Consider the following 25,612-nt stretch of genomic DNA (forward strand, 5'->3'; position numbering starts at 1 on the left):
GGGGACAACTTGTTTTACTGCCTGCAGTTGTAATGGAGTTGCTTCAGTCCCTGCAGACACTAACCCCTTTAGCTCCTGTCTTTGCCTGAGAGAAAAGAAAATCTACATTTTTTTTTCCAGTCTTCACTCTGCTGTTTCCATCTTGGACTGTATATTTCTTTCAGGATTGTGTGTGTCGGGGTGCTGCTTCCTCTTCTCACACCTGTTTGATGAATGGAGTTTTAATAAAACTCCTCACTTTGATTAATTTACTGAATATATTTAGTAAATGTTGGTGCCCAAGTAACAACAGTGGATTTGGACATCCTCTATTTGGACCAGATCCAAAGCCCACTGAAGCTAATGAAAAGACGTACACTGATTTTCAGTGCACTTTGGATCAGGCCTTTTATCCTGAGAGTGGGTACAAGACAGGCTGTGGCAGTGTATTCTTTCCTGTACTGCCTCACCAACATGCCTCCACTCTGACCTGGAGGGATCATTTGTAAGTATGTGATTTCTCTGAATATTCTGCTGGGTTCAATCTTGGATGTCAAGACCATCAGTCCTCTTCCCAGTCCTCCCCCCCCGTCAGATGTTGAAAGCATTTTTCCCACTTGCGTGGACGTAGTCAACTGAGTCCAAAGTCCATTGCAGCAAAGGTTGTTAGATACCCAGTAGAAGTAGCAGGGTGCCCTGAGTGCTTTGCCACAATGAATGCTGAGTACATTTGACCCTGATAACACCATTGGGACAACCATTTTTAAAACAAGTTTGTGGGGTGCTGCCATGTTTGACACTTAATGGTGACTGTTTTTTTCAAAAGTAGAGACTAAGGGTAAGGGGTTCATTCAGGATCCGTGCCTTGTCAGTCCTTGGCATCTTTCCTGGGGCTGCCAGCAAGGTTGCTCACTAGTCCCAGTTGTGGTGGTAATTTCTGTGAGGTAGACAGATGTTCTGAGGAACTCTCTCCAGAAGAGTGGTCCAGAAGAGTTCTATAGGGCACGTTTTTGCTGTTTCCATGGCAGAGGAGAAGTAGGTCCTTTTTACCTCCATTATGGCAGCATTATCTGTGTCTGAGTCTGTCAGTATCAGACCTCCTTTTCTGCCACTGAGGTTCGAATTTCATTCCTTCCTGCTTTTTTTCTGTCTGCTTTTTGGCCTCTAGGTTGGGCAGAGTTTTCTGTAAGTAAATTTTTTTGGAATTTGGCAAGGTCCAAGAGTTTTCTGGCCAGACTATGGAGGTGGCTTTTTCCTCTCTTGCAGTAGAGAGATTTCCACCTGGAGGAGGAAGTGGGTTGGCCAGCTGAGGAGAACGGTTCTTGCATTTCTTAGGTTTACGTTCAGTCCAATGAATAAGGTAGGTGGTACAGAGATTACCTGTGAGAAATCTAAGATGGAGAGTTTAGATAGCTTCAACAATCATTCAGATGATGCCTCTGATAAGATAGGAGGCTTGGGGCTATCTACAAGAGTCATGTGGGTTTATCATATGTTAGATAGTGTTACTGTGAGCTGGGAAACCTTAGTGTCTGAGGTTTGATAGTGTTAATGCCCAGGTTAGTCAGCTCTCTGGACATGCAGATTTGGTGAATGCAATCAAAGAATTTTGATCTGAGTGTGTGTTTTCTGCATTTAACCCCAGAAAGAAATAGAATGGCTGTGTTACATCAGATATGTACTTCTGGGTTTGTGGTAAGTGATGGGGAGCAGGGGAAACAGGGAATGAGATAAGCCAACCCCAGGCCTGCATCACCAGCCAGCCAGGTTTCTGGGATCCAGACCAGGTGACTTCTTGATAATAAGATCATAGATCTTTAAGGATTTATTCATCATACATCTTGCACTGGTCAACATGAGGCTGAGGTCCTCCTGTTCGCTTTGAAGCCAATAAAGCTGTGGCTTCAACTTTACACCAGGACTGAATTTGACCCAGTTCCTCCAGATCTAGAACATCTCTCTCAAAACCAGCTCAAGAGCAAGAAACAAAACATTGCCCTTATAGCAGTGCAGTGATCGGGCCAGTTAAATAGCTAATGTATCTGCGGTATGACAATAAAGGAGAAGCTAAACCTTTAATATTTGTAACACTTGTATAGAAGCAGCATTGACCAGCAGGTTTTGCACTAGAATAAGAAGCTTTTGAGTATTATTCCACTGTATGGAGGTGAAAGGAAACGTTTTGTAGCTTGTGGCAATGCCTTCCTGGACAACTGATTTTACACACAGCCAGTGTACCTCAGGGTGGTCTGTGGCATGGGGTTGCATTGTAAGTGTGTCACTTACAATCTATTTAATTGGAGTCTTGGGTGACATTTCCCTTCTGCTGCATCTCCAGATAGAAAGCTGATTTACGTTTTTTGCTTTAAGTACACTACAAGGTTGGAAAGTAAAGTTGAGTTTGTGATGAAGTAGATATATTGGCTTCCCATGCTTTTGAAGACAAATGGAATCTCATCCATCGCTGCTATACCAGTATGCTGGTACTCCATTTCAGACTGCTTTGGGTTAGGATTTCAGTTTGCCCTTCCTTCCTAATGGGGTCCCTTGGTGGTGAATGCCATCCACACACAGGATGGATGAAATGCCCTAAGGACCTGAATCAGGCTTGCCTTTTAAGCAGTGCCTTGCTGAACTGTGAACTGGGGTTTCCTTGAACTGCTGTGTGAGGATATGAATTCAACTTTGAGACAAAAAGAGAGCAAAAATGTTGTATACAGAAGCATATGTCCATTAACAGCACATGGTGTTCTGTGGCAGTCTGAATATGTATCGAAAATGATTTCCTTGTGGAGTCTTCAGTATTTCTTTGAGTCTTGTTTTCCTTTGTTCTAACTCCCCCTGGGACAGGTAGAGAAAAATGGATGGTGCATCTGCTCCGGCCACTGTCAGACAGAAGCTTGCAGCAGAATTAATTCCGTCCTCTCTAAAGATCAGCAAGTTACCTCATTGTCAGGAAATGGCCTCTTCAGTCTAAAGAAACCATCACAGCTCATTCTCATTGTATGCTACAACACCTTTTTCTAATGCCTGCATCTCTCTTACACCAAAAACATTCCCACTTACCTTTTAAGTTTAAGGTCAGAGTGGTTTCTTTACTCTATAAGCCTGGGTGTTCCAGGACATACTATGTGTATCAAAAAGCTTTCAGATTAGAGGCCCAACATTTCATATCTTTTTCTTTTCTTCTGAAGAGCAAGCTCTGCCTTCCCCTTCATGTTGGAGGAAAGGTTAAGACATGATTGCATGATGAAGCCAGGCCTGCCACGCTGTATCCATCTTGTTAGATCAGATTCTCACCTGGCTTGCCACACTGTGTAGAGGAGACATGTTTGTGGCTGTCCAGTACAGACAGCTGAGTGCTTCCATCCTGTTAGATCCCTTTTCAGATGGATTTAGTGGCAGTTGTTACACTGAGGACACACACTTTTGTGCAGTAGGAATCTTGCTCGAATTCTTATGCCCATGTTTTTACATAACTTGGCTCTCTGTGGAATAATTTGCAAGACAATGCTGAATGAGGAATGCAGCCATCCCAAACGCCTGGCCTCCAATGGGTGCAAAATCACAGGCACAATTATTAGTGCCTGCAGTTGCACCCAGTTTGAGCTCTCCTTCTGTGGTTTGCTGGATGCTGTGCTCAAAAATGTAGGCCTATAATGTTTATATATTAGAGTTATATATTGTATGTTTTCGTTCTTTCTCTGAGTGGTGGCACATACATATGTGGGGTCAGATGTGTGTGAAGCTGAGCAAGTATGTTTGAAATGGCTGAGTTTGGCTTCAGTGTTAAGTCCAGCTGTTGCTTTAAACACTTTGTATAGTGCAGCGATTTATGCCGTACCAGTCTCATAGAAGCAGGCTGATGTGAATCATGAATGAACTACTTTTGAAAGATGAAAAGGAAGTGAGTATTCCCTTTCTCCCTCCCTTGTCTTCCCTCATCCTACCCTTTGCTCCCTCCCATCCAGTGCAAGTAAGCACATTCCTGTTTGATGCAGAGGAACCGGCTAGATACTGGTTAGTCTGCTTCTTGTGTCTGGTTTTATTACTTCTTTTATGTGTCATCTCTCACACTGTCTCCTTGTCACCTCCCTTACCATTTGAAACCCATATATGCTAAAATAGTCTTGAATGGATCAGTAAATGTGTGTCATAGAATGTGACCAAACAAATATGTTCACCCAAGATCTGGGAAGCAGTAGGAGCTGACCTTTTACACTTTTTCTGCTTTTCAGGTCGTTAAGCCCTGAGCCACCCTAAATCTACTGTTCCTATAAAAAGCTGCATTTTAAAAGGCTTTAGGAGGCTTGCTGACCTTGCAACCTACTTTGTAAGGAGTCTGCACCCACAGCTATTAAACAAAATTAATTTCAGCACTTTTAAATTGTTAATCTTGCAAAAGACAACTCGCTTGCTCTCCAGTGATCCCATAGGTCATCATTCTGTGTGCTGTAAGCCATCGCCGGGGTTTGTGGCTCTGAACATCATCAGTCTGCTTGTGGTTTTCCAAATGCCTTTCCAAATTAATTCCCTTGCTCTCCACTTTCCCTCCCACCCAGCTCTTTGAGATCTGGGAACTTGGTGAGCTATGTGGATTTAGTGGGCATTCAAAAATAGCCCACAACATCTTATTTTCAATTTAAGGCTACTGTATCCTAAATCAGTGCTTCTGACTCCTCACCTTATGGTAATGAACGTTGGGCAGCAGGACATTAATTCAGGTAGGAAATGACAGCTTTAGTATTCTGAGTGTTCGGTTTTCTATCAAAAGGGTTACATCTCTTGTAAGTTAAGTATCTCTTTACCCATGGGGCAAATGTTTTGTCATGTATCAATTTATTTTGTATCCCTTTTAAGTGCATTTTGTCTGCCTGGCTGTAGAACTTGGAAATGTTACCTTTTCCCTCCTTGTGATGATTCGTGCGTGTGTGTGTGTGTGTGTGTGTGTGTGTTATCTGGGATTATCATTCTCGGTTGTCCCTGCTCCTTCCGCATCTTTTGTCTCTGCCACTCAAACCAATTTCAGCTATCCGCCAGCTTTCATTTGGGATAATAGCCTCTCTTTTTACTGTTGTCTTGTCATGTTTGATTCGGCAGCACAAGGGTTTTAAATTAGCCAAAATGTTTGCATGCTGGGCTTACTCTGCTGCCACTACCAGTTGTAGATCTACTGAACCACTTGATGCTGAAATTGATGGTTGCTCGGAAAGAATAAGAAATTGTTGGTGACTACCGGGAAGATTCATTCACGCCGAGCCCCTTTTAAACAACATAGAGGGAGGGAGAGAGAGATTTCCTTCATTTTCCTGCCACCTGGCTGGTGGTTGTATTGTGCTTGTGCCAGGTTCCTGCTGAGTGATTACAGTCTTGCTAGGCTGGGTAGTTCCTGTGATTTCAGAAATAAAAACAGAACCCCCCCCTCAAAAGATGTGTAGTTAAATTCAATGACTTACAGCTGCTGGATATTAACTCACTGGTGAGAGAGCACTTTAATTTCTTTATTATTTTATTCCCTCCATATTGAATTTTACTTGTTGGAAGTTTTAACCAACAGAAAGCTACCTTCCTTGGCTGCTGGAATTTGTGGTGCTAAACCACCAAATGGGAATTGAGCAGTTTTTTGAATATTTTTCCAATCAAAAGGAATTGGTCATTAATGTGATTTAGTGAGCTCTGGAATCCCCATGCAAAACCTACCAATGATCCCCAACATTTATTATTATTGGTGTCGGTATTGAAAGAGATTTGTGATCAGAATTAACAAGTGACCATCCTACCTGAGAAAGTAGGTATGGCTGTCTTATGCATCACTTCAAAGTAATGAGAAAAATTTTGACAGATAGTGCTAAAAACCAGATTATACTATAATCAGTGAGGCCACAGAATTAAATGAGAAGTGCCTGGAATATTACTAGCGATGCAATTGTATTTTATAATCTAGTACAATTACATCTACAAAGGTAGATGTTCCTCCCCCTGCACAAGTCCATTGAATGGCTGTGGTTTGATGTACATCTTCTTTGAAAGATGATACATCCTGGCGTTATTTTGGAGTTTTATAGCCCTATCTATCAGGACCTGGAATTGCCCCTATTGGTAACTGGTACTACAGGTCACAAAATGAGGATAACAGATCAGCAACTGTCCTGTGTACAATAGCTCTTCATGGTATCCAAATCTGTATGAGGCATAGGAGGCTCTGTTATGTGACCCATGTCTGTATCAAACCTTACTGAGGGAAATTTGGTAATAGGAACATAGGATTTGCCGCAGTGGATCAGTTCTGGCATCCTCCATTTTGGTAATGGCTAGTACCTGACACTTTGGAGGAAGATGAATAAACCTGGTCACGTCCCTAGCCAGTTATGCAGTGGATTCCACAAGGAATATTGTACGTGGAACTGTGGGGGGCAGGGAAAAGTGCAAAGAATAGTAAAAATGTGACAGAATTATGTCATGTGATATCAGACACACACATAGGCACTGATTTACTCAGATCCCGGGGGGTGCTCGACCCCCGCTCCACCCCAGGCCCTGCCCCCACTCCATCACTTCTTCCAACCCCCACCCACGCCCTTCCTCTTCCCATCCCTGTTCCACCCCAGCCCCACCCCCACCCTGCCTCTTCCTGCCCACTCCCCACCTCTTCCTGCCCTGGCTCCTTCCCCCTGGTGCCTCCCGCACGCCGCCGAACAGCTGATCCATGGCAGGCGGGAGGCAAGGAGATGAATGAGGAGGAGCTGATCAGCATGGCTGCCAGCAGGCAGGAGGCTCTGGGGGGAGGCACTGATCCTTGGGGCTGCTGGTGGGTGCTGAGCACCCACTGTTTTTTTTCAGTGGGTGCTGCAGCCCCAGAGCACCCACGGAGTCAGCACCTATGGAGGAGCCAGGCATATAGGATGTGTGATTCCAGACACATAGAACACTGTTCCTCAAGATTATAACCAAAAATTGTACAGTGTCCCAGATAGGACAATAAATACCACATATTCAGTAATAGGACTGTACAGCATCTAAACTTATAATGATGTTTGCACTTGTATTGTTACAACTAAGCTAATTCCAAAATTCCAGTTTTTCTGGTTACTAAATTATATGTTGTCATTTTATAAGCTATCATTTGTCTGAAAAACACACCATGGTGTAAATTTGAAGGAGTTCCTATAAGTCTTTGTTTTCTCCTTGCCCCCATCATGTATTTAATACATTTTGGGGAAATAATATGAATGAATAAAGCTCCAAAAATATGGATCTAATTAATGGTATGAATCTCTGAGGCCCAGCAATGGATCACTGCAGGCTTCAGTTTGCACCCAATAACAGTAGATTGAATGGGGAGGCAGGATACCATTATGGGTCTAGTCCTGTTATCTCTCTCTAACTGCTGTAATGTTCCAAATTGCTGATTTCTCTGCTAAATCAAGACAGTTGTATTACAGGAAAATATATCGGGAGAGGTACTAGTGAGGGAGCTAATGAAAAGGATAATGAGTGGCTGTAGCTATGTCCTCCAGCAGACTTTGATGAGTTTTCATAATATATGGGATGGCTCAATCTGCCCTATTAGCAAATGTAGCCAGTTTATGCTCTATGTACAAACTAGAGATTTGATAAAGCACTAAATGAGTTTTCTGGCTCTCATTCACAAGGTATTAGATGTTTGAAACTTCATGGGATCATCATGCTTCTGCCACACATTCGTTAAAATGTGTTTTATAACGTAAGCACGAGGCAGCATGAAGGTTCCCTGGGAGAGGCAGGCCGGGGGGGAGGTCTTGTCACTAAAGCACAAGGCTGGGGACCTCTACAATCTGAGTGTGGCTCATGGCTGTGCTTCAGAATCCTGTGTGATTTAACATCACTTTTCCTCTGTTTCCCCATCTGGTTAAAGTTGGAGCCCGTTGGAACATTTTCAGTTGAAATGAAATTTTAACAAAGGCAAAATGTTTAGCTGAGATGTTTCAGTTTCAACTAAGACATTTTCGAAACGGGGCTAGAGAGAGAGAGAGTGTGTGTGTGTGTGTGTGTCTTGATGGGTCAGGGGGAGATGAGAAAGTGGGATGTGAGACCAAGTGACTCAGGCCTGGTCTACACTAGGGAGCTGAGGCTCTTCCGTCGACTCCTCCTGCGCCTCTCGCCCTGGTGGAGTTCTGGGGTCAACGGGAGAGCGCTCGGCGGTCAATTTATCATGTCTAGACTAGACACGTTAAATCTACCCCCACTGGATTGATCGCTGCCTGTCGATCCAGCGGGGAATGTAGACAAGCCCTAACATTCACACACTATAGCCTGGTGGTTAGGGCGACAGAGGTTCATGTTCCTGCTCTGCCTGAATCAGAGTGAGCTGGGATTAAAATCTCTGTGTTACAGCAGGACCTTGAATTTGGGTCCCCCACAACAGAGACCAATGCCCTAACACCAGGCTTCCCACATCCTCTGTCTCACACTGGGACATTTGGATGCATCTTCCCAAATCGAAAACGTTAGCTTTTCAGTTTGAAAGCAGGCATTTTGACACACACCTTTTTTTCATGAAAACATTTGAAAGGCTTCATTTTTGTTTCCGTGTGGAGCGAAAACAAATCCCAGAACCTCAAATGTTCCTGTGGAACAGAGTGGTCATCCTTCAGTCCGATATAGTTAAACTTCTCCCCTGCCTCATGAGTTTTTATTGTGAGGCTTAAGGCCCTAATGTTTATAAAGCACTTTGACATTCTCTAATGGAAAGTGCTGAATAAGTGAAAATAATAATTCAACCCCCTTTTCTGGTTTAAGAGACCAGTAGTGTTATATTTAGCAGCTGCTGGGAAATTGCCCAAAACTAACAGTGGAAGAAAGTATGGGTCCAGGCTAGATAACAGAGTGCTTTTTTTTTTTTTAATGTTTCACAGATATCACTGTTCTTATCTTGTGCCAAAATTTTACTAGTATTGAGGAGATAGTATTGAAGTAGCACAGAAAATTCAGTAGACAGGGTGGACAACATGTCTGCCAAGCCAAAGACCTTGTATCAATTCACATTTCTGCATATTAACACAATTGGACCAAAGCTTGAATATTTGCAGCACCCCTGGCAGGCAGGAAAAGTATTGTTATCCCCATTTTACAGATGGAGAAATTGAGACAGCAAGTGACTTTCCCAAGGCCACATACTGAGTTAGTGTCTGGAGTAGGATTAGAACTGTGCGGTTCCTAGGCCTGTGTTCAGGCCATTAAACGGCATTGTTTCTCTGATCAGATTGGCAGCTGTCTATTTATTCCACTGTCAAAGAGGAGGCTATAATATGACAAAGTTTTTGAAGCTTTGAATGTTTTCCTCTCTTTTTAAATAAAGACATAAAACTGGTGGCCACAAAGCACACTCATAGCGGCCTATAGAGAGCTCTGTTTTAAGATTCACTAAGCAGAAATCATTGTGAATTAGATAGTTATGCAAGGATTTTTTTTAATGTGTTTTTTTTGCGAATGCTCTTAGTTTTGGTTTCCCCTAAACTTTCAAGTATTGCTCTTAATTTTAATTTTAAAAAATATTGCTTTGTTAGCAATAAGTTGTTAGTAAAAATAAAGATCGCCAACTCTGATTGTGTGTTTCTAGCCTTAATCCGTTTCCTAGCACTAGGGAGGCATTTTTGCCTTTTTGCTAAAAGTAACAAGAATGTCATATATAAAATTACCCTGTTTGAAAGAATGGAAGCTGCATCCCAATATAGATCACAGTGGAAAATGACTCAAAATTACATGACAGCTTCTCCCCCTTCTTTTCTCCCCCTTCTTTTTCTCAGTCTGTCTCTAGTTCAGCAGCATGAAACATGCACACTATATTGTGACATTTTAGTTTACTGTTACTAATAATTCCTTTGCATGTTTCATTAGTCTATTAATTACAGAATCATAAAAGGGTCTCTACAATATTTAGCCTCTGCGATGTTGTTGACGACATCCTAAAGATTGAAATGTTCTTTTAAAAGAAAATAACATGTAGGTGGAATCTTCACTTCACCATCATATTTATCGATTCTTTTGTCGTATTTAAACTCTCTCACAATCCCTCTACAGAGAGGTGGCTTTAACTATATGAGCAGTCAAGGAAAAGTCCGGGGCTGAAATCCTACAACTTACAACATGCAGTTACAGAGGCTGTGGAGAGCATGAACTCCAGATGCTTGTATAAACAAGACTTACTAGAAGTCTTTACCTCATAACTCCTCATAAGCTTACACCTGACAAGCCACTCAGAGCTAGAGGGCTGTGTTTTCCCTAATAAATTCCTTTTTGAACCCACTTGTTAGTCAAGTGTTGTGCACACTAACTACAGAAAGGGCCCTGTGTCTTGGGCATAAATTACTCTTGTGTGCCACTGTCTCTGAGCAGCCCCCCAGTTATGGATTACTTTGTTCTCGACTTGACAGGAACATAATTAGAACTGTTGATGAAATCTACCAAATTGTTCCTTCGTGGCCTCAATGGTCAGGAAATTTGGTTGAGTCGTATTTGTCACCGATGTAAAGGCTCTAAACACTTCATATTAACTATGTTATTAATGTGCCCTCTAATCTGTCCATGAATTGGTAACACTTTAAGTGAGCTGAGCTCTAATAGCACCTTGTGATGAATACATTGTAATGCTGTTAAAAAGTTTCTAGAGAGTGAAAAAAATGTTAATAAAAAGTGGATGTTGCTTTTTTTTTTTTTTTTTTTTTAATGGAGATTCATGTAGGCCTTACATTGACAGACCGTTTTCTGTTCTATAGGATTTGCTGACATTTTGGCTGTTTCATTGCCAGAGGAGGCTTTGTGTGTCCCAGAGGAAGTGAGCGATCTGGCCATAACAAAACCCGCCAAAATATTTAAACACCGTTCCGATCTTTTCTAATGCAATGCATAGTGAATGTGACTAGAAAAGGATGGTGAGTTCATGAAGGGGAGTCATTTCCCTCTGGCCTGCAAGTGTCTGGTGAAACATGCACAAATGAGCAACTGGGGGGTGGTGGGGGTGCGATGATTAGAACCAGGAACATTTACTTTGCCTCCTTCTCTCAAATATATTGCTTCATAGAAACATACAAATATTAATGTGTTTACATCTGGATTCAGATGATGAACTTCCTAAGAGTTTGGGGTGTTCAGATCATGTGTTTTGGTTATCAGCCCTGGTCAAAAAAATGTAGTCACTAATCACACACTTGTAGATGTTTTAATCTTGCAGTAAGTTATATAGAAGAAACATTAAGACCAGAAATTACTGTTGTAAACCCTGAGCCTACCAACCCGTGGTTATTGACTGAAGTCCTAGAAGTTACCAAGGAGGTATCACAATGCATTGTAAGGGGAGTTATCTGTTATGGCCCTGATTCGTTAGAGTTGATGTGTTTTGGATCAGGCCCTAAAAGCTAAAATATTTGGTTGCCCAATAAGTTGGCTTTTGTAAAAGGAAATGTCTTCAAAACAAAAAAATGATCTCATACTTTAATGTCACTTTGAAGAACATTGAGGTTCTTTTTAACTGGATAAGTAATTGTGCTTAGACAAGTAGTTAGAATACGAAAATGCTACAATAGGGATGTTCACATGTAGGGTTTTATGGGAATGAAGACAGTTCTGACAACATAATGTTTAGAACAGAGCTGGCAGTAAAGAAAAACAATAATTTTATGTCCTTTAGCTACTCTACAAAGAATCAGGTAAATTGGCCTCCATTTCTGCAGTACCTTTGGTGATCTGTTTTTATTAATTCTCAAACAAACAAATGGAGGGGAAAAACCTCGAACTATCCAGCCTGCATTAAGCTAATGCTTAGTGTCTGATTTAAACCCACAAATATAGAGAAATTCAGAGCACAGCTGAAATTCTGTGTTTATCCCACCTGTAAAGTCCATCACATATCACATAAGACCACCTCCTATTCAGAGGTTACCTTCCATACCAACATAAGCTAAGGAGAGAGTTTCCATCCTACTAAACTATATTTTCTTGCTCATGTGGACTTAATTCACATGCTTAAGAATGCCTGAAGAGGGTATATACCTGCACTGAAGGAGATTATGTAGCAGGGAAGAACCTAACAAGAGGCTGTGAATTAAGTTGGCTGTGATCCCTGTTTTGGAAGCTGCTCTGCATGAGCTGACCCCTGCAGTTGCACAGAACTGTTATGAATTTAATTGGGGTCCTGGGTGGGCATCAGTGAGGGGTGTCTATCTGTGTAACTCCAGTCGCAAGATTGGGACCTATGATAGCAAGGTGCTATGTAAACATAAATTTTGGGGCCCTTGTCATGATTTATGAAATCTTTTTTTCTTAGCTTCTCTGTCAGTTTGTCATTGAATACTGGATAGAAGAGAAGGTTCTGATCCTAGTCTTTTAACCCAGGAATCCCTGGGTGCCGGTTTACGATCTCTTCCTCTCTGTGACCATCATATACCACAATAGGTCTATTTGCAGGCACAATGGGACTGTTGCCTACAAAGCTGAGACACATTAGTGCGGGAGATGGAGATTTTTCAGACGCTGACCCATGTTTGTGGAATTCCCTTCCTCAAATCTGAAACATCTTCCCCATAAAATGCAAGTCTCATCTCTTAACCTCTCACAATAATGAATATAATCATAAATAATAAGCCATTTAAAGTTTAAAAAACAAAAATTGCCATTTATTTTTTTAAAAGAAGGAGAGACCCAGAAATGCAGGATGTTAAAACTGCATGTGCATCTTTGCAATTTTGTAAGATGTTCCAATACCTGGTTGATGGCTGCAGTATAAATACATACAAATTAAGATCTCTGTTTTTTTTTTGTCCCACTCTCTCTTTATCTTTGCCCTTCTTTTTCTCTCTCAACCCATCTATTCTGAACTTTTCTTCTCCTTTTTAATTTCTCACTTCTCTTTCCGTAAGTGCACGCAAAGTCGCAGGATCTTGGAGAGCTTTCCAAATAATTGGATTTTGTTGCTTGCTTGAAGTGTATTCTAAAGTCTGTTATAGTATCTTTTGTTACCTTCATGTTATATGTGTGCTTTAGAATTCTGTGTCATTTGGGATGTTACTATTACCCAAAGGCACACTTTATGTCATGTACCTACTTCATCTCACTCTCCTTTTAATATGTATTTGCTACTTACAACATTTTTATTAATGACTATTATATTATTTTTCTGATACTATCGATTTTCTTTTTGCTTTCAATCTCCAGTGGGAATGTTGTGATATATACTTGCTCACTCCATCTATATATACATTTCTATTTTCATTCCCCAGATGCGTTAAGGGCTGACGGGAACAAGGGCCTAGTTCTGATATCATTTGCTGTTTACCAGTGTGAGTTGTGAGTAATTCCACAAAAATCAGTGCAGTTGCACCAGTGTAAAAAAACAGATTTAGATCAGAATTGGGCCCTTACATGTTAATTTGGTAAAACTGTCACTGTACAGCATCAGTTGTATGGAGCATATGTTAGTAGATGCTCATGTTTGGAATGATGATTCACAGTTAATCGTTATAAGAAATAGGCTTACCACTTCATAAACTCTGGGAAGGACTGTTTTCTTTTCCAAACATTTAAATTACTCAGCCGTTTTATGCATTAAAACCCAATTATAACTTACAGTATCAGAGAATTTCAAAAGCTATTTTCTTCAGCAATTGTGCCTAGACCTATATTTTATCACTCATAGTTCACACTCTCAAATGCATATTTTTTAACAGTACTAGCAAGATGCTTGAGCAGACATCAGGTGTTGCCCTAAAATACTAAAAAAATGTATTTATCTAACAGAAGAGCCATATTTTGTCAGTTCAAAGGTTGAAATTCTACTCTTGGATCAACATGTCCTTGGCTTTAAAAAAGAACATAAGGTTTTCGTAGGCTGAACACTGAAGCTTATATTCTCCAGTTGTGCTTTTACCTCAGGTTAGAGATAGGCCAGTACCAGAATACTAGATCCAAACTCTTTGCAGCTAACCCTTCCTCTTTCCTGACCCTCCCACCCCTTCTCTTCTTTTAAGATGTATATGGTCAGATCTGAAAACCCGTGAACTCTGGGAAAGTTGTGATTTATATCCAGACTTCATGGTTTGGGTCCATCTCTATTCCAGACAGCCATGTCTTCTTCATTTCAGATGGCAGAAGCATTTGGCTCATGAGGGGCATGAATACCATAATGAACTATTCCTGTTGTGTCTACTATTCTGTAAGCACTCAACTAATTGAAGTCTGAAGAACCAAATAAATATACATTAATGACAGCCCTATCACTCAGACTACCACTATGAAATTTCAGTGCACCTAAATGAACTCCAAAATGTAGCTGAATAATAATTTACCAGCTTCCTTTGAAACTGCAATATTTAGAGACAAGCAAAGGCTGCTTCAGTTGGGTTGCTTTAAGTATTTTATGAACACTGCACATGAAAGAACAAAGCCAGAAGGAAATTTCCCACTCCCACAGCCTTATCCACAATTTGAGAAGGGATTTGCAGGATTATGAGGAATGAGGTATACTTGTTTTGGAACTGAAAGATGTGTCTCACGCACCAGGTTTTGGCTGTCACCTACTTGCATTGACGTGGTCTGTCATGGCAGTATTCAATGGCTAAAAATGAACAATGGCCATGCCACAAAATGCAGAAATCCTTAGTGTTTCATTCTTTAATACAATCCTTTGTGATAGTAAACCTGATTTGACGGTGTCCAGCTGAGAGGATGCATGATATATGACCTATTTGGAGTATGTGCAATTTTTTGAAAATATTGTCCAAGACAATAGAATAATCTTTCGGATTATCCATTGGGAGGCTGATTTCTCAGCAGAAATGTATGTGTGTCTCAGATTGTATTAGTCTGGGGCAGGAAGGTGATCATTGTAATTGTAGATAAGGCAATAACTAGGGAGTTTCTTATGTGTTTGTAAGCCCAAAGGGAGGCACTTAGAAACTAATAAAACACTCTCAAGTGCAGCCTTAGAAACGTGACTATCTATTTGTTGAACATTGACCATATATTTTTGTAATGTAGCTCACTCTCACAGCCTTATCCTCCCATTGGGAATTGATAGCATAATTTTTACCAAACTTTTTCCTATCTAGATCATGGTTAAAAATCCACAGGTAACCAGGAATTCAACAATTGAAAAATTTCACCTATAGGGCCAAGTTCTCTTTTCATTTATGGCTGTATAGTTCAGGGATAACTCCACTGAGTTACCTCTGAGCTACTCTGGGATAAGAGAGAAGAGAAACCTTGGGCCAAATTTTAACATTAGATATGATCAGCATAACTTGGGCCAAAAACAAATTACACTGTAATATTTCCAGAAATAAAAGTACTGACTTACAATAGCATAATGCCTTCAAAATTCATTTTAGAGGTGCTTGCACTTATCAAAAATCTGTTCAGTTGTATCTAGGATTGCCATCTAGGAACATACACATTCTGTATTGTTTAGAGCAGTGGTGGCCAACCTGAGCCTGAGAAGGAGCCAGAATTTACCAATGTACATTGCCAAAGAGCCACAGTAATATGTCAGCAGCCCCCATTAGCTCCCCCCACCCCGCTCACAGCGCCTCCCACCGACCAGCAGCCCTGCCGATCAGCACCTCCCCCTCTCTCCCCGCACTTCCCGATCAGCTGTTTGTGGCGTGCAGGAGGCTCGGGGGGGGGGGGGGGAGGAGCGAGGGCATGGCAGGCTCAGGGGAGAGGGCAGGAAGGGGTGTAGTGGGGGCAGGGCCTGTGGCAGAGCCAGGGCTTGAGCAGTGAACACCCCTCGGCACATTGGAAAGTTGGCGCTTGTAGCTCCAGCCCTGGCGTTGGTGCCTATACAAGGAGCCGCATATTAACTTCTGGAGACCCACATGTGGCTACGGAGCCACAGGTTGGCCACCCCTGATTTAGAGGAAAAGGGAAAAAGCAATTTTACAGCCAAAGAATCCGATGTCAAAACAAGGAGTAGCTCTGTTCACATTATTGTGGGTTCAGGGATGTCATGCATGAAAAAGTGATGGGGGTGTGCTTAAAAAAAAAAAGAAGAAATTAAAAGGGCACAAGCAGCTGCAGTTCTGTTTTCATCGATTGTGAGTCTTGTATGTGGAGCCTAAGCTGAGATAAGAGTCTGGTGTGTCCCTTCATGTAGCACTGTAAAACTGTATGAATTAAAGTTCCCAATGATATTAAGATTAACTAAGTAAAGTTATACTTGTCAATAGCTCCTCTTGTTAGATATTTAAAGTTCAAGTGCTTGTTTGCTTTAGTTAAGTGCTCTGAAGTGCTTCAAAAGGCATTGGCCCATTTATATAAACAAATAGAGAAACTCACTGAGCGTCTACTCTACCCAGACAGAGTGTCTTACCCAACACTAAGAAATCCCTTACTGGTGTCTGAAAAGGATCTATCCTAGCAGCCTCCAACATACTTGAGCCTTCATTTTATATTCTGTGGTCAGGACTTTCTTGTCATTGCTTACATTCAAACACAATTTTCGTGCTGCAAATAACATGAAGAGAGGGAGTCAGGTTAGTAGCCCAGGTGCTTATTTATCCAGGGGACAAAAGTGACTAGTTATCAAGAGTACCGTGGAAGACTGGTTTTTGTTCAGATTATTGCTAGACTTAGTATTTATTTGTGCCACAATATTTTTCTTTTTTTGCTGGAATGTGCTAATTCAGTAACATGTTTAATTTTTAGTATCCTTTCTTGCCTGAGAAAATCAAAGGAAAATAAGGGTGGGGTGGATCTAGGAAGCAGGACTTCAGAAACCGTTGAAGGTAGTGGTATTTTGTTTCCTGTTACATGGACTCAGTTGTAAAAGGTCATGTACCCATTGGTCAGACATATTTTTCAAACCTAATACTCCCATTTCAGCGGGAATTTTTCATGTCCATTAATAGAGAAAGGGAGAAGGAAAGAAACTTGCTGATGCTTAGAGGCTTTTAAGCTATTTACATGCTTTCCACAATGCCTACCCCTTGTCTTCATGATGACAACTAAGCTACCCCACCATTGCTACTGTACATTACAAACCCCTTAACCCCACAGTACCATTTTTCATTCAAGGCCTTGAAGCCCAGGCACTTCATTAAGTTATTTATTGAAGGGTAGGGAAGTTTATTAAGTAAGTCTCTCGTTTGCACAGGCTCATGCATACAAATAGGTGGATACAAATTATAAGTAGTTACCTATTAAACTCAAGGCAGTTAAACCCTGAAGTGAAGGTGAATTGAACTCTGTGCAAGGTTTTGTTGGCAGAACTGGAGTCTCTGATGAACAGCAGTACATGGACTCTTTGTTTTTTGCTGTTGCCCTTTAGAGAGACAGAGCAGCTTGCAAAATCAAAGATGTCCCAATTGGGACTGATTTTTCCCATGCAGGATATTAGTGAAGAGCTCCATGAACTGTTCATCAGAGTCCAGCTCTTCTGACCAAACTGTGCAGGGCGTATTTGCTAGATGTGGACTGAAATGCAAACCAGACAGCTGCCTTAAACAACACCAAACCTCTGCCAACCGCCCTCCAGAATGCAAAGTACTGTGAACAGAGGAAATTACCTGAACCACACCATTATGCTGAAATGAGCTGATTTGGCAACCTGGATGAAATCAGTATATTGTAGTAATCTTGATTTGCACGTTTTTTCTTCTGTGTGATCCAGGTGGTGTCTGTGAGCCTCAGGGGCAGTGCTACTGGTAATTTAAAGTTCATTTTAAAAAACAGAAGTTTGATTAATCTTACAAATAGTGAACCATGGCGTAGTTTGAAGATTTTTTTTTTTTTGGTCAAGTTTGATCAACTCCAAAGGAAATCTTTTCAAAATATTAGTTGTGAGATGAATCAGGGGAGGTAAGAACTCAAGTCATTCCTCATCACAGGCAAACACAGTGTGTTATCTCTTTGTTTCAGTCGTACGGAAAATATATTTTTTAAGGATTTATTTGTTTTTAAAGGTCAGAACAAAAGAAACTGGCATTGAAACAGAGTCAGAGTCCCTTTCTTAAGTTTACTGTATTGTAGTGCTTATAGTGCTGCCTATAGCTAAGTTGCTCAAAGCTTTCCATTATAAGACCGTGTGTTCAGCTGCTTATAACTTTGCCAAACTTTAACGGCTTGGATTAAAATTTCCCATGCCAGGTGCCTAGCAGCTCAGGTTGATTTTTTTCTTTTTTAATTCAGCGAAAATATTTCAGCCATTTCCAAGAACATATTTCACCGTTTGCCAAGTATTTAAGATGTAGTAGGTTTGGAGCTCGGATTTGCTCCAGAATCCAACTTCCAGGCTGCCCATAAAGTTTGAAGCATATCTATCAGTCCTTTCCAAGGTTTAGTTCCCTTTAATAGATTGTATTTGTCCATCTTATTTTCTAACTAAAGTCTGTTGCCCCTTTGCCATTTATTTCCGTAGACAATTCACTATACCTTTGTTATTGTTGATAAACTGGAGAGGGTTCCGAGAAGAGCCATGAGAATGATTAAAGGATTCGGAAACATGCCTTATAGTGATAGACTCAATGAGCTCAATCTATTTAACTAAACAAAGAGAAGGTTAAGGGGTGACTTGATTATAGTCTATACGTTTTTACATGGGGTACAAATATTTAATAATGGGCTCTTCAGTGTATCAAAGGAAGATATAACACAGTTCTAAGGCTGGGAATTAAAGCTAGACAAATTCAGATGGGAAATAAGGCATACATTTTTAATGGTGAGAGTAATTACCATTGGAACAATTTACTAAGTGTCATGGTGGATTCTCCATCACTGACAACTTTTAAATCAAGAGTGGATGTTTTTCTAAAGGATATGCTCTAGGAATTATTTTGGGGGAGTTCTATGGCCTATGTTATAGAGGAGGTCAGACTAGATGTCACAATGGTCCATTCTGGCCTTGGAATCTATGCATAGTTGCATTTCTTCCTTAGAATTCTCACTGTTCTTTTTATATACGCTTCAAATACAGTATATGAAGTCATGAAGTGAAATTTTGGCCCTATTGAAGTAAATGGGAGTGTTCCCATTGATTCCAGTAAGGCCAGGCTTCATTCAAATTGTATCATTGATATATGGCTGTGTGTGTAATGTTCACATACAGATGCATAGCGTGTATAGATAGATACTCCCTTATAGCCAGGCACCAGTTCCACCGTGCCCATATAAAAATCACTCCTCCTTTGAGACGCTTTCACATTTGTTGTCTAGAGTTTATCATTTAAAATATATAAAAGGGCCAAGTTGTCCTGAACCCTGATGCCACTTTGAGCTTGTGGTTTGGCTAAACAACTCAATGAACATAGTTTGTAGAGGCTTGACTTTCCAGGTGCCTCACCCAGGCACACACCCCAAGTTCCAGTGGACATACAGGCAGTTCCCCTGGTAGTGGTCCTTCCCAACGGGCTTTCTTGTCTCTCCTGTCCTCTCCCCCCTTTCTTTACAAGACTGGTACAATCAGGTGCAATAGTCTTTAGTGACTCAGGCTTCTGCAGGACCCCACGGGCCTCTCCCAACTTCCCTGAGCGGAGGAAAGGAGTCAGGTAGGCAGCAGAGTGCTTCTAATGCCCCATCTGCTTCCCTTTATTAATTACATTGTGGCAAGGAATGTCATGATCCTGGGGGATCCCCTTCTGGGGTTCTGATGGACCCATACAGCCAATCACATCCATTCTGTATGTGGCCATGATAAATGTCACCTAGGCTCCTTTTATTTTACAATCCAAGGTGTGCATTTCATGATCCATGGTATAAACCGCAAAAGATTACATATATTCACTTGTGTATCTAAGCTCCATTCACAGTAGTGATGATTTTGGGGCCAGTCTTGCAAGGCCAGTGCTTCTTGCAAGATGCTGAGCACCCTCAACACCTGTTGAAGTCATTGTGAGTGGTCCATTGTTTGTCTAGCAGCATATGTACGTCAAATGGATTAAAGCCATGAGATAGAGAAATTTTATGTCTTCCCCAATAAAACTAACAAAGACCAACATATGACATAACAATATGGGCTTGGTTCTGCTGTCAATCACACGGATGAAAATCAAAGGTACCTCTCCTCTTGTGTAAAAGCAGTGTGATCTCAAAATCAGGCCTGATATGTCAGTTTGGTGTGGTATGAAGTTTGTCTTGTCACTTGTTTAGGAAGACCATAACTCATTTATGCCTTTGCTACTTGCAGGAAATGCAGTCATCTCAAACCCATGGCAACAAAACTTTTATTCCACCACACACTGTCACTCATCCTCTCAGACATTTTACATATGTATCATTTATTTTCATCAGCATCTGTCTTTCCACTGTTGATTTATTCCTTTCTAGGCCTCTGCCCTTTTATACAATACGAGATCAAAAATCATGTATGTGGAGAGGAAAATGCACGATTTCAAAGAATACTGGCTTTAAGATTTTTATTGCCAACATGAAATCAAATGTGAAGTTACATTAAATTAACCACTAATTATTTGTCATGAAACTAGAAAGAGTTAAAAAAAAATCCTCTCTCTGTCCAAACCAGACTTTTTATCCCCACTCCAACAAAACTGTTGCAGGAGGTTTCTGTGGTATGAATAAATATATTTCTTTTTAACACTTTTATGGTGTAAAAATGCTATTGTTTCATTTGAGGTGTGAGGAGATGTGCTAACCTTGTCAATGTGGATGCAGCAGAGCAGAAATGATAACTGTATATACTTTTTTTTTTTTTTTTTTTACACAAAATTACTCTGTGTGTGTGTGTGTGTCTGACTGAGAGAGACAGAGAGAGAGAGAGAGAGACAACTTATTTAAATCCTGAATACAGTCAGACCTCATATGCATTGTTAAAAAAAAGCCCTAAAGAATTGCATATGGATTAGGGGGATGAATATTCTATTATTTCAGTCTGTTCTGCTGATCTTCTTATTGTGACTTTGCGCTTCAGAAATCTGCCAGGAATTTGGCTTTGCCGTACTAGGCAGTAATTTTAAATGTGTATCAAGCACTTGATAGTGTATGATTTGCGTGCTGTTGCATTCCCATTCCCTAAATTTTCCACCAATTTATTACTTTTTTCATACTGTTTTAATATTTCAGGATGATGAATATATACAGCATCATTAAAGGTAAATAAAAAATGCATGAAATTAAAAAATGGAATATTAGATGTTTCTTTCCTGTAATCCCTAGGTCCAATAGGAATGAAATGTCTCTGTTCTGTCAAGTAATCCCTAAACATGATTAGGGACCTTGTACTTTCCACATAGCCCACATAATATTTGTATCATATAAGCCTATTTATGTAAGGTTTGAGTAAAAGTTGTTATTAGAAGACCTATAAACCTATTTTACAATTCAGAAAGATATGCTTGCCTCTTAATCTCTCTACTTTTATTATTTTGCTGGAGTTGATGGCAGTGCGTCCTTAATTCATTTTTCAGAATGCTGTTACATCTTTGGGTACTTATATCATGCATTAGCTAGCCCATTGAAATGTATTTTTAAGACACAGGATTGAGTTCATCTGTTCATCTACTTCTGTAGCTTCTCCTTAAATCTGAGCTAGGAGGGATGTGTGACTCTTTCCTGGGTCTTTTCTGCGACGTCCAGATTTAATCTGAACTATGGGTCAGGAAGACACAGGAATCTTTCCTGTTGTGGGGGGGGGGGTGTGTTTTTTGGGGGGGGGGGAGGATTAATTTTCTATATTTGAATCACATAAGATATGTTGATGATGTTGATGCTTCTGACAGCATCACATTTGAAATCAGCTTTTGATTTGGCCAGGTAATTGAGTGGTTTTAGAGGAAACGCTGCGCACAGGAAAAGTTTTAATTGAAATACTAATAGATAGAAGAAGGAAGATATGATAGCTAGTTCTGGGTCGATTTTGTTATTTCTTTCTATAACGCTGATTTGGGAAGCAATAACACAATATTCCCTTCTTGGGAATTGAGTCTTATTGTTAAATATCTGCCATTTCCATTGCAAGGACATAATTGTGCCCATTGGTTGCAGTAGGTATTTCTCTGAGTAAAGAGTGCTGAATATAAAACTTTATTAACAATTCTTTTGGATGTGTACTGAGTCAGTCTGCTCCATAATCCTGGCTCTGCCACAGATTTCCTGTTGTGATTTGAGCAAGTCTCTTAATGTCTCTGTGTGTCAGTTTTCTGTCTCTAAAATGGGGATAACAGTACAGGATTGTTGTCAGGCTCAATTCATTAATGTTGTGAGGCGCTCAGATTCCATGATGAGAGGGAATCTTAGAAAAACCTGTTCATAAATAAAATAAGAATAGTACTTTTGTGTGTAGTTTAACTGGCCTTTCACAATAAGAGTATTTTCAGTTCATATTTGACGATCACCCATGATAATTCTGTGTTTCACATACTTTGATTTGAGATTATATTAATTTAGTGTTACCTAATTGTTTCTTTTTAAATAAATACTAATTGAAGAAGAGTTAGTACTATTTTCAACCATATCCCACTGAAATTGTACTTTTAGTCTGTTTTCAGCAATTAAGGTAGATTTCCTGAGCAGTGGCTCGGTGCTTGTACTTATGACCAGGAAGAAACATAAATGCTCACTGCTGAGCCACTCTTTCAGGAACACTAAGATCAATACCTGATATTTGGTCTGCATTTATGGGGTGTGTTAAATGACCACAATTCCTGATGTTCACCATGAATATGGCATGTTTAAAACTGCACTCTATATTGCCCAGAAAAATCTAATGCAGTCAGAACCTTCAATCCTTACTCTCATTTCAAGTAGTCAGTTTAGGTGATCAGGGTTGTTTTGTTAGCTTGAGACATTTAATTATTTTAGAGTAAATAAGTGAAGGAGAATTGAGCTTTTCCCACACAAGCCCTCTTCCTCCTGCCAGCATAGGGAGTAGAGCTGAGATACCCTTGTGTCATGCGGATCCTCAGCCGTTGTTTTGTCTCCTTGGTGCCATTAGTAGCTGCCCTTTAGTTTCAATACTTTGTGTTTGAGGACTTGCCTTGCATCCAGGGGACCCAAGGTCAGAGAAGTACAAAGGTGAGCTAAGTCATTCAAATTGAAATGTGCACACACCCCAGCTTGCACTGGGCGCTCCTGGTCTGTCCATGAGATCCAGCCATATATGCCAAATCAGGTTCAGGTGCCTTTATTGCTGCAGTGGAAGATGGGGATTGCAAAGGCAAAAGCTTAATTTAACGAAATAATATTGTACTCTCAATCCTTAAAATGAACTAATTCTTTAGAGTACTTAGGACGATAACATATTTAAATAACATAGGTATTTACGATAGAAAAATTAGATACTGAGACTATGCCATGGCTGCCTCTCATGGTATTTTCACTGCTTTTACTTCACGGGAAGTAATATCATTATTGCAACATTTCCAAATTGCTTTTTACACAAATCCACAGAAATTAAATCTCCTCCTTATTATAAATATGAAGTGATGTCTTGAGACACTACTTTATTAGCACAGATCTATGGAGACAACAAGCCAAATTCTGCTTTCAAATACACCACTGTAAATATGGAGTAACTAAATTGAAATTGAACTCAGTTGAAACTTTGTGTCAGGTCCTGATTCAGCAAGACACATAAGCATGAACTTAATTTTAAGCATGAGTAGCATCAGATAACTTTAATAGGGCAACTTGTGCTTAAAGTTAAGCATGCACTTGCGTGCTCACTGGGCTGAGAGGAACTAGGCTTAGTATATAGAGTGCTATGTGATGTATGAATAGTGGTGAATGATGTAAATTGGAAGTCTTTGGAGATCAGTGTCAAACTCAAAGGAAATAATGTGAGTACAGATCTTTGTAGACCATGTCAAGTTATTTAGATGACAAACTAGAATAGGATACAATACAATTTTGTGTCTGCAGTGAAGGCCTTGAGCCAAATTCTGCTCACATTACTTCAGTTTCAGTCCAGAATAATTCCAATGAAGGCTATACATTATGTCAAGAAGAAAGGGTAAAACATCAGTGCAAATTACACTACCACCAAAAAGAAGAAGAAGAAGAATTTGGTGCGTGTTTAAAATAATACTGGCAAAGAGTCCTGTGGCACCTTATAGACTAACAGACGTATTGGAGCATAAGCTTTCGTGAGTGAATACCAACGAAGTACATCTGTACAATACATCTGTTAGTCTGTAAGGTGCCACAGGACTCTTTGCTGCTTTTACAGATCCAGACTAACACGGCTACCCCTCTGATACTTAAAATAATACTAACGTTGAGCTCAAGACAGAGCTGTGAATTGAAAAGTCTGCATAACAACCAGCATATCACCTATAAAATTGTGATATCACCTGTAAAATTGTACCTAGGTATTGCTGCATACAGAGGGCTAGATCAAGGAGTCTCTACTTAGGCAACATAACCTTTGATTTTAAGGGGAATTTTACCTGATTAATAACAAAGTAAGAACTGCAGGATTTGGTCCAAGTGCACTTTTAGAGGGTTCCGCTACATTCTGCAGTGCTATATACTGGACTATTGAGGAAGTGTGTATTACCACAACATGGGTTTACTGATCTTTCTCTGGCTTATCATTAGCATCACAACTCAATCTCTAAGGACTTATTGGGATGTGTAGAATCATTCATGCTCATAGTAGACCCAGATGTACTGTAGTGCCTGCAAGTAGAACCAGCAGGACTCAGTAGGAAGCAATGGCAGACTTAGCTGACAAGTAGCTTGTTTTGAAATAGATTTATATCAGGACCATAATGGTTTTTTGGGGCTTCATTTAACCTATATCAGAGCTTTTTATGTAAAGTGGAATAAGTTGCACCAGAGAATAAAAACAAGACTTCTACCAAGTGATATAATCGGTTTTACTTGCAGTGTCAAACCTGTTTTATGGAGGAAAGCATGATAAATTTTAAAAACTGGAGACTACTCATGGTAGTAGAATTAAGCACATGAGTAAATGTATACAAGTTCAGGGCCTATATGTGCATCTGCATTAGCATGCTTAACATCTTAATTTGCTCATACAAATAACCGCTTGCGATTGTCATTACCTGATTATCACAGTCTTAAATGCGCAAAATGCAAGTGTAAACCAACTTCTAGTTTTCAAACATTTGGGTCCCTGTGTTTTAGGGTTTGAGCCAACACTCATTGAAGTCAATAGCAGTCTTTCCAATGATGTCAATGGGCTTTTGCATCAGGCCCTTAGTGCTATTGTCATAAACCTTTTACCCCATCAACTTGTGGTTACAGTAAGGATAATTATTACAATCAAGATTATTGGAAATATATGGTACTCTTATAGCCATATCGTGGTGGTCTGGATGAAACATTCTGAGTCCAAGTTCCCCATGCCTATGGCTAGTAAAGAGGATCCCTCAAACAGCTGTTTGTGGGATGTTTTGTAAAATGTGGTGAGTTTCTGTTTTGAACTTTTAGAATGATTTTTGTTGTCAAGTTTAGACATTTTTGAAATCGTAAGGTTCAGACTGTTTATGTTAAAATCAGTGGATTAGTCCATGCCTCCATAAGAGTGCAGTAGGTTTTTAAGAGTGCCGGCAGGTGTGTTTAAACTTCCACACACTTTTTTTTTTTTTTTTGAGAGTATGGACTTTTATAAATAATGCCACTGAAAAGCTCAAAACTAAGTTGCTGGAAGGTCAATGGTCTCATATGCTTTTATCAGTGTTGGAATGCA

At 40.2% G+C, this 25,612-nt stretch overlaps 1 protein-coding gene across 7 annotated transcripts in view; it reads left to right on the forward strand.

The window, feature by feature from the left end:
* The window catches only part of ESRRG (estrogen related receptor gamma), a 533,318-nt gene that overhangs the window by 242,402 nt on the left and 265,304 nt on the right, over positions 1 to 25,612 (forward strand). Inside the window, exon 1 of one of the 7 annotated variants that reach the window (XM_043543648.1) lies at positions 10,561 to 10,889. The exons of the other annotated variants lie outside the window; for them this stretch is intronic. Coding sequence (XP_043399583.1) covers positions 10,855 to 10,889 — 35 coding nt within the window. The 5' untranslated portion in view covers positions 10,561 to 10,854. Of the gene's footprint in view, positions 1 to 10,560; positions 10,890 to 25,612 lie in introns of those variants that run through there. 7 annotated transcript variants of the gene reach the window in all.

This window comes from Chelonia mydas, chromosome 3, assembly GCF_015237465.2.
Source record: "Chelonia mydas isolate rCheMyd1 chromosome 3, rCheMyd1.pri.v2, whole genome shotgun sequence".
In the NCBI taxonomy this organism is placed as follows: domain Eukaryota; kingdom Metazoa; phylum Chordata; order Testudines; family Cheloniidae; genus Chelonia; species Chelonia mydas.